Source organism: Electrophorus electricus, chromosome 17, assembly GCF_013358815.1.
Source record: "Electrophorus electricus isolate fEleEle1 chromosome 17, fEleEle1.pri, whole genome shotgun sequence".
NCBI lineage: Eukaryota > Metazoa > Chordata > Actinopteri > Gymnotiformes > Gymnotidae > Electrophorus > Electrophorus electricus.
In genome coordinates, this window is record NC_049551.1 from 17,807,242 (window position 1) to 17,817,900 (window position 10,659).

The 10,659-nt window shown below is 39.7% G+C and overlaps 1 protein-coding gene across 1 annotated transcript; it reads right to left on the bottom strand.

Moving 5' to 3' along the window:
* Positions 1-487: 487 nt before the first annotated feature.
* cldn5b (claudin 5b) lies at positions 488-1,826 on the bottom strand. Its single transcript, XM_027019437.2, has one exon. The coding sequence runs from the start codon at positions 1,638-1,640 to the stop codon at positions 993-995; it is 648 nt and encodes a 215-aa protein (XP_026875238.1). The 5' UTR covers positions 1,641-1,826; the 3' UTR covers positions 488-992.
* Positions 1,827-10,659: the final 8,833 nt, after the last annotated feature.

Consider the following 10,659-nt stretch of genomic DNA (forward strand, 5'->3'; position numbering starts at 1 on the left):
GGCGCCATAACTTTTAACAGTCACTGGGTTAAACGTATCGAATTGTTAGTGGAACGAGGGTAGAAGTCACTGCACCAATGTCACTGAAGTAAGTCACATGCAGTGTTCACACGCGCTATGGAGGTTTACCCCATCGGTCTACCAGTTTAGGATTGCTCGCGCGCTTTCTCCACGTGAAATATCTCATCCTTCAGGCGGCAAACGTTCTCGAGCAGAGCGCGCGAGTCTTGACTGCTGAGCCACCCACTCGCGGTAAGTAACGCAAGCTCGTGTGGCTGCAGCACCGCTCAGAATCGACTTAGGTTATTTCCTTTCTCGAAGTTACGATCATTTTAAAGTCGTGGGAAAAACCTTGATTACTGCTCTGGTTTTAACTGGCCAGGTTTCCTAAACAGTAGCCCAGTGGTTTACCAAAACAAGGGAATATTTCTGCTTTATCGAAAAATTGCATCTCAGGTTGATAGATGTGTAATAAGACACGGTCAGGTCAAGTGTTTTATTACAAAAGTTACAAGAGTTTTATTACAAAAGAAATTCATTCAAATACATACATAGTTCACCCATAGATAGATATGCTTACAATGCTTTATTTAGAAAGGGATTACAATTGCAATTTGTACAATCCTTTTTATTTAGAGTGAATGTGCACTCGCGTATGAAGGACGTTTAACAAATTTAAAATGTAAAATGAGGATGTCTATATTATTAAAACAGTTAAAGTTTGTTTTATTGCTAAGGCACTGTACAGTCTGTAGATGAATAAACAAAGCAAAAGCCAGTATTGACTGAGACTGTTGAACTGCACACCGTGTCTAATTAGTGGCCTTAACCGTCTCCCGGCCTCTGAGGACCTTGTGCCATCTCACGCAAACTGGACCATTGGCAACTTTTACAATATCTCGTCTTATATTTACTTTTACTTCATGATGCCTCGATATGAGGCTACTTTTGCCATTTTGCTTGCCATAAAAGTTCATCAAAATGTCTTGTCATCACACGTAATTTCGCTTATCATAGTCTCCATTTTGTGTCAGACTTTTTGTGGGTGCGTATTTGACGGGATACGAGGCTTTCCCATCATTTAGGCACGAGCAGCACAGTATCGCTCCACCGATGAACAGCAGCGCGGACGCGGCCCAGCCGATGTACAACGCGGACCCAATCTCCTTCTTATTCGAGGAGGGAACTTGAGGGTTATAAAAATCCGAAATGATGTTGTTGGCCATCCAGCACACGGGCACTAAAACAAAAAGACCGGAGATCACGTAGATCACCCCGCCGGCGTTGACAACTTTGGCTTTGGTGGATTCTGTTTTGATGCAGTTGGTGCACTGCGCGCCAGCAATGGTTAACATCAATCCCAGGACTCCCGTCACAGCGGAGATAACGGTGAGGGCGCGCGCGGTCTGTAGATCTTGGGACAGGGCCAGCACCGAATCGTGCAACTTGCACTGCATCTGTCCCGTGCTTTGGACAACACAGGACATCCACAGCCCGTCCCAGATGGTCTGCGCCACGACGATGTTCCCCTCAATAAATGCCGACACTTTCCATGTAGGGATGCCACATGCCACCATCACCAGCAGCGTTCCGATGATGCTCAGACCCATTCCAAGAAATTCGAGACAAATCGAAATCATCTCTGCAGTGTTCTTAACTCCTTTAAACAAAAAAGTGACCTTTGCACTGACGGGTATTAGTCTTCAAATATCCGGAGATCCCAAACTTTGCTATTCAACAGAAAAGGTCTACACTGTTCGTCGTCTCAACAAAGTAATTTTGGAGCGGTCGAGACCATTTGAACACCATGACACATTTGCGTGGCGACGTTTGGGGCCAGGTAATTATACTCTACTTCAACAAAGAGGTCCGTCTCTGGCCAATGAAATTGCACAGCGATTTCTACTGGCCAATGAAAAGGCAGAGAAGCTGGACGAAAACAGACAACGGGAAAGTGCACTCTGTGAGAAGAGATTTATCATGAGGTGAGGTAGATAGCTGCAGGAAGACAATAGACATGCTATTTAACAGTCTTCCTGCAATTCTTTCTCACTGAGGGGAAAAGGCGCAATTTCTTATGAAGACTTAAAAGAATCGTTCAAACATAGACTAGGCTAATATGCATAAGACTGCAAATTGCTTAAGATTACAAATGATAAATATTTTATTGGTTAAATAGTAACTATTAGGAAATGCTAGGCTATACAATAAGATGCTTTAATATCGGTTTAATAACGGTTATAAAAGTAAAGTAAATTACAAAACATGTTTTATACAGCGGGTAGTATGTATATATTTACATTACTGAATGGGCGAATCAGTCAAAATACTTAATCAGTTTCACGATTTTGTGAAAAACCTGGTTAGAACATGACTAGAATGGTAAAAATGTAAATGTTTCTGAATAATTATTTTATCCAAATGTAAATGCTATGTTCCCGATTATCGTGACACAATATGGCGTTACAGCTACTACAGTACACCTTATGTGACTTCCTCTGCTTTTGCGTGCGCAGTAGGAAGCATAAAGGAAAAATACAGGAAAAAGGGTGAGCTATGTCACATTTGTGCTGCATTGTCCCGCACAGCTGTTCAGAAAGGGGAAGGCCGAGGTGGAAAGGTGGAACACAACATACTCAGAGACTAAACAGAAACAACTGTGTTGCACGCAGGCAGTAATGTTTAAACAGCTTTATCAGCAGGACAATTTACACATTACATGTTAACTAAGTTTTAATTCTGAAGATACTCTCATCAAAAGTCTGGGGTGATATTCACCTTGCAAGGGTTCAGTTGGATTTGATGCTTAACTGTTCTGCTTTACTGCTGAAACTACTGAACAGAAAATTATGTAATATCCTCATTATTTACTCAACATTTATAACCAAGTGACTGGTTCCAGTTACTGGACATTTATATATTTAGTAATAAATGTTTTATGTTAATTACAACTTTTAAACTTTAAAAATACTAACGATCAATGCCTAATTATACAGAACAATCAGAAAAATTAAACTGACATTCTATAGCTTTGCCAAAGTCCAAAAGAAATGCTGACTAACACATTCCACATCTCCCCTTGTGTTGGACCATAAATCAACACCCTTCCTATAGCAGGATATTCTCCCAAGGAAAAGACCCTATTGATAAAAGCTATTGTTCCATGAAAGGTCTTTCAGTGCTTTTTTGTCTGTAGACATGCACGAACATGTGAGATTATCTCTCTTAAGTGAGGTGTTTGTGTTTGGCAACAGAAACAGACTCAGCACTTTAGTGTTCCCTCACATTTTTAATTCTCCTAGGTTTTGTGCGAGGTAAGGATTACTGAAAAGAATCAATAGATATACAATTCAAATTAAATTATCTTTTTTTTAATTTTAATTTTTTTTTAATTTCCTATAGCCCTTTGTATGACATCACAAAACATCTTTAGAGAAATCATCTATACAGAGAATCCGGTCCAGGTCACTAATCAGCAAGGCAACCATGGAAACTCCCTGAGAGGAGGAGGAAGGAACCTTGAGAGCAACCAAGGCTCAGAAGGGCATGGGATCCACACAATGGCAAAAATAACAACAGATAATGAATACAGTTGCTTTTTGCTTTTAACTTTAACATGTTATAAACGTATGACAACATGGTAAGATTTTTAAAAACTCTAGTATACATATATAGAATTCATATTATTCAGTGAGATCCATTTAGTAGTTCTAGTCAGAGTTCACACAGGAAACATCTAAATACTGTCTGGCAGAAGAACCAAAGGAGGTGGTGATGGGCTAAAGTCTCCATGACACCCAGGAACAGACTTTAATCACATCAGTAGATTATATGGCACATGCATATGTACATTAGGTACAGCCACAGGGTCCATGATGGCAAAGCTGGTCTGAAAGGTACACAGCAGGAATTCAAGCCTGCATCAACTTCAGAAGAGACAAGAAGCGTATTTGTACTGCTTGGAAAAGCAAAAGAAACATGAAGCTTTGTTTGGAATGTACTGCACAGTTCTATTTGATGAATAGAGTAAAGCAGAGACTTCAGCAGAACTAGCTATAACATCTTAGCTATGTGGCGAGAGCCAGAAGGTGGCACAACATGAGGACTCCCTGAGTCATCACTACCCTTATGCTGCACTGTCCGCACACCCGAGTGAACATGTGAGAACCGTAGGACACCAGCACCAACATATCGGTTTATCTTAATTCTCTATGTCCATGAACTCCAATATATGGAGATAAATCTTTTTATCTAACATGAAATTTAATTTGACTAAACAAATAGATTTTCCATCCTAGACTTGAAAACTGTGATTGTGTCTGAGTCTTGAACTCTGACAGGAAGGTTATTTCAAATCCATGGCAAATTTGTTTGAAAACACTTGCCCCTGCAGTAACTTTCATAATTCTAGGTACCAATATATACCTATAAACCTAGTGGAAATTAATGCCATGTTTACTAATAAAACTATCAAGAAATAACATGTATAGTTTAAAGAGTAGGGGTCCAAGCAGAGGGCCTTGAGATTCACCATATTCTACTTTTTTCTGGATTTTTCATTAATGTGATCCTTATGCATGTGCAAGCTTAGCTGTTGTGCAAGATCTGTCCCCAGAATCTGAGATAAAAATGAAATAAGTCTATAACAAAGTCTGAAAGCTCATGGAGGGTAGAGAAGTTTCTTTATAAGAGGCTTGACTGCTGCTATCTTAAGAGCTTTCCAAAGTAGCCATGACTGACAGAATAGTGTACTATAAGGAAATTAGTAAATATTCAAGATGTTTGATTATTTTGGGTAATATTTCTTTAAGTAACCTTGTATAGCTCATGCAATAAGGCCACAAGGACCAACAAAGCAGGTTAAAGATATAAATTATGATATGTTAAGAATCCTCTTAAATGATCATATTGCTTTTGCATTTGTCAACATTATCCAGTTTTCCATTTACTGTTTTTTGCTTTTTTGCCTCCACACATTTTCTTCAATTACAGTTTTTCTAATGACCAATTATCCACTGGCCAGTTCTCATGGGAGGATTGCAATTTGGCTAGTTTTCATGCCAGGTTTACAACAACAGGAACTGTTATGAGTTGATCATGAGATAGACAACACCAAACTGCTAAATTATAATGTGGGAAGCTGTGCTAAATCTGCCCTAGAGGTCTTGCCAACATGTTTGCTGCTGTGCCAGGCTCCTTGTTTACAGCTGCATCCGTGTATAGCAGAACCATGGCGATCACAGTTGAGTCAGTCTTACCCCTGCCCTGATTTAATTGGACAATGTCCAAAAAACAAATAAACACTGTAAGGAAAGGGAGCGTTCCACAGTAACTAATGACCAACCGGGCCAAAGAGCTTGGGACAGGCATTCTGGTTTGTTGTTTATTTTTCAGTTTGAAATGAAATTGTGAATTAGGTGGAAAACAAAATCTAAGTTGGCCAGACAAAGTCACGCAGCTTTGGATAAAAGTGCCAGCTAAATGACATAAATGTAAACGTAAAAGCACAAAAATGACAATTTAAAAACACTTGGATTGCAAAAACACTGGAACAATTCAATCACACATCCACATAGAAATACAATCAGCAGCTTCAGAAGAAACAACAGCATGGCAATCTCAGGTTGATATCAGCGTGTTGTGTGTTGACCACACGGCATGCAGAAATGGTGGGATGTCCAGTCAATTTCAGCTTGTTTGATTACCAGACAGACAATGGTCCCAAGTACAAGAAGTGGTAAAAATACACAGAAATGTGTGTGTGCATGTGCATGTGTAATTGTCTGGTCCAGATGTTTCCTCTGTACTGGTCATTGAGCAGATCCAGGTGGTCTTGACTAAGCGAACATCTAACAGATCCTGTCACTAATATCAATACGATGATTGCACTGCCTTAACAAACACACTTCAAGGCTCTGTTCTCTAGACCTGACCAGGCTGAGTTTCCCCGCCATTGGCTGTTCTCTAGACCTGACCAGGCTGAGCTTCCCCGTCATTGGCTCTGTTCTCTAGACCTGACCAGGCTGAGCTTCCCCATCTTTGGCTCTGTTCTCTGGACCTGACCAGGCTGAGCTTCCCCGTCATTGGCTCTGTTCTCTGGACCTGACCAGGCTGAGCTTCCCCATCATTGGCTCTGTTCTCTGGACCTGACCAGGCTGAGCTTCCCCATCATTGGCTCTGTTCTCTGGACCTGACCAGGCTGAGCTTCCCTCTCATTGGCTCTGTTCTCTAGACCTGACCAGGTTGAGCTTCCCCATCATTGGCTCTGTTCTCTGGACCTGACCAGGCTGAGCTTCCTTGTTGTTGGGCACACAGTGAGGAGCATTGCTTGCTGTCATGTAGGATGGCGCTGAATGCTGAGGATATCCTGCCATGTCTTATTATTTCCCTTAGACTATTGTTCTAGTAAGATGGCAAATCTAACAATTTAACCAATTTAAGCCTTTTTATATAATTTTCTTCAATTCTTTTAATGACTCGAGTGTCTATGATAACTACCTGCTGCCTAAATGTCTTGACATGAGTAAAACCTCAAAATTTACTTTGTATACAAAAATGGTTGGACGGCTGAAGTCACAAAGTACAAGACAAGGGTACAGAACACTTCTAATGAAGAAACTGATGATTAATTTAATGATTAGTATGACCAAAACATGAGACACTGAATATTTACTCCTTACGTACCTTAAGTGTATATCAACTTTCTTTGATGACATTACAAGTCATACGGAAGGTTTCATTTCTTTTAGGGTTAAGCCCTTTCTTCCTGGCCATGTCAACTAAACACTTTAATGACTTTAGATTAGATGATAGATTATTTCAGTTATTGTGATGATGCTGTTTGCGGTTTGACTAATGGGGTGTTTTTCCGGAGAGACTTATCACCAGGAAGCACACGTAACTAACGTTTTTGTGTAATTATGTTTTGTTATATTTGTCATCAGAGAGAATCATGGGGAAAAATGTTGGTCAAGTGATGCACTACATACTAATGCATTACAAATATGCACACTTAAATCAAAGTATCAGTACTAGTCTGTCACACATTGAGTGAGAAAAAAGCTATTCTCTTTATTTATCCTGATAAACATTTGTAACTTTGTTTGCCATAGTGCAATATCCTTTACATTCAATCTAGTAATTCACTGTGTTTACTTTTTAATTTCCTGAGTCATTTTGTCCTTCAATCACTAGATCAACCTCTCTGTTTAGAATGAGACCATTTCCTGAGCTCATCAAGCATCATCAAGAACAGTAATTACAGGCTGAGCCATCCTGCTTGCATCAATAATGAATCAGTTAAATGTAAGGGCACTTACATTTATTTGACAAATCATTTTTAAATGAATACCATGTGACATTTGAAATGTAACAGAATAGCTTTGTGTGTATTTCCATAAAGAGGTTATTTTTTGGTTTTAATATGCTGTGGTTCTAATATTTTCAGGTTTGTAGAGCTTTTACAACCAAATGTCTTTTTAAATCTAGTTTTTACAATGCTCAAAATGCTGATAATCTTAGACAGTTGGAAACCATTTATAGAGCCTTGTTAATTCTAATTAACTTAAGTTCAAGAACAGTTTAAAGAAAATGAAAGAAATAATCAAAAGATTCATATTTACTATTAAACACAAGGATCCAAAACAAAGTTTCTAGACACCTCGTTTAAGGTATTGATTCTAAGGAAAAGAAAGAGAGTCAGCAATCCCCACCCAACTGGTTTCAATTGTTCATTACCTACTGAGAACCAGGGAAAAGGCTTGTATAGAACAATAAATGTTTCCTGCAATGTAATGGGCAATGTTGAAGTGATGGCTCCAATGAGCACAACCGACGTTTAATGAGTCATTGTATGGATGAACGACGTGAACCTCATGGTTTCCTGAGGTGCCACGTTCCCATGCAGCCAAAGCTATTATGACCCCGAGCAGTGACTCTGCCCAATGAAGGAAACTCTCCAAGGCCTGACCTGCCAACTCAGTGAGATGTAACACTGCAAAGGCAATCTTGGTTCTGGTTTATGTAAGCCAGTAAAATGAATTCATGTAGACTCTATTCTGCTAAAGGTAAAAACTGGACATAGTGTTTAAGCAAATGGCAGATTTTTACTATTAAAAAGGCACAGGCTGAGTGAGAAAGTGTTTGTTTATTTAGTCTGTCTCTTCTTTTCTGCATTTTCACTGCACCTCGCAGTAAACCCATGTGACTGGCATCACAGTCAGCTGTGAGAAGCTGCACAGGTGTTTACACCATCACCAGCTTTGGGAGGAAACACGGAGGGGAGATCTGTGACATCAGCATGACCGGCATCACCGCACAAATTGCTCGAAGACTTCACAAAAAGTTTTGGAGAAGGAAAGGCAACAATAGCGGGAGTGTGCATAGTGTTCTACTTTGAAGGAGAAGGTCGAACTGCACACCAGAGTCAGAAGAGAGCTCAAGCTACGTGGTCATTTCCACATGGAGATTTAATTGTTCATTGCTGATCAGCGCTGGGCCACGGGAAACTGGCCAGAACCTGCATCTGGGTTACTTCAGTGTGTTGCTACAGGATTTTCCCATCATTGTTTCCCTCCTGTTTTCTCCTGAGCTGAGTTACATGTCGGCCCCAGCGTGCGGCAGAGTGTTTTGTGCTGTTTTGTTGTGCCGCTGTTTACAACCTCCGGTTTTCCTTGGCCAACAAAAGAACAGCTCGGTGGCTGATGAAGGACAGTTTTAAGAACTGGAAAGAAATCACCTGACATTGTTAAGAAGCTATGAGCCACCTAGCAATTACTCATGTCCATGTGGAAAATTAAACATGCTTGCACAATGAATCACACAACTTAGTGAAAATGGAAGTGAAAATTTTTGGAGAAAATATGACTGTTCATTTCCATGGAATAATATGACTGGTGATAAACCAGTATCTGAATTCATTACCATTAGAGAGATGACAAATTTGCTAACTTTCCATAAAACAAACTTGCTAACAAATATGTTACCAAACTAAAGTTAGCATGATGGAAAACCATTAAGCCCATATACAACCACCTGGAATGTGATCGAGGAGGAGAGCAGTGCATACCTCCCCAAGACATAATGAACCATCCATCATATATTTCATGTAATCTGTGGATAAGAAAACCCTCCTAAGGCTGGAATCCATTAATTATAAAGAGTATGAAGTTGTTGGGAATCGGGAGGGTCAGAACACCTCCCAAATTAGAGTTTCATAAATGTTTATATAGTAAGATGTCAGCATTTTTGGAGTTGTTGGTTTAATATCCATAGTAATCCACTGACATTTCTTTATAGAAACCTCTGAGGATGGCGAACCCCTCTCCGTGTTTGTGCCCTGCTCTGCGTGGGCAGGAGAAAGCATGTGCTAAACACACCTCCCCAATTCTGAAACAGAGAATTAGACGTACAGACAAAAACTAAACAGAAAGAATAAAACAAACAAACAATAAAACACGCAAGGAACAATAAATGCAAATTCAGGAGGGAATTTTCAAACATTGAAATGAGGCTACGTTATAGCAGCAGGTTATAGTGATAATAGCTTAGAATACGGTACACACGACAGGCAATAAAATGGTACGCTTCAAATATTAGTACAAAACGCACAGGATGCCAAGTACTTGTTCTGTCCCTACCAGCACTAAAAATTCTTTAGAACTAAGTTTCACAAGGAACAAATTCAACCAGATAACCGGACTGGAAAACTTAAAAGTGGGGGGGAAGTAACCTACGTAGGATTTGTACGTTTCTGTAAGTACGGAAACGAGGTTTTCCTGGTTCCTAAACGAGGCCTAAAGTACAGGAACTAAGACGGGGTTCAGAGACTTTGTTATTGTAGGCTTCTAAATGAACATTGCTTTGATGTGAAGATAAACCGCGCTTTGATGTTAACGCACCATCCCCTGACATAAAAGAATCGAACAATGACCTAGAGTCAAACTTAGCATAAGTTTTTCGTGAGGGTATCAAGGTAGACCAGAGGGACAATTCTTACAGTTTCGTTGAATAACATTATTTCTTTCTGTGAACCAACAACTGACCTGAACGCTCTTTTACGCGCGCGTAAACACAAACAAAAGCCACGTTGAAGACGTATTTCCCCTATATTAATGTGTTAAAACAGCAATAAACTTAGAGGAAACAAGCAAGTTCCACACAAAATATTGTTTAGCGTTATACTGCCACCTAGCGTTGACCTGGCAATTGAATAATGTCTTTTCACATAAGCTATTTTGCAGCGAGCTGCAAAATGGACAGTGTGTTTGAAGTTAAACAGACATGTGTTTTATTATTCATCTGACTATAGTTTTTACCAGATGACCAACCCTATATGTACTAAGTGGTTTAATGCGTTATTATTATCATTATTATTATTACATTTACGGTAATTATTATTATAATACCATTAACAACAACAACAACAACAACACAAACGACAACGACAGCACTAATAATAACAACAACAACAATAATAATAATAAACTAGTGAACATATTCGGCCAAATAGCCCTGTTTGGATTCACCAGTATTCGATTCGATACAATTCGATGCGAAGCGTACATTTTTGCATAATATTTTCAGAAATTCCTCTTGGCCGCGGTAGTAGGCCGCGATGGATGTGTTTAGGTCCTCCCACTGCTAGTGCACGAACAGCGC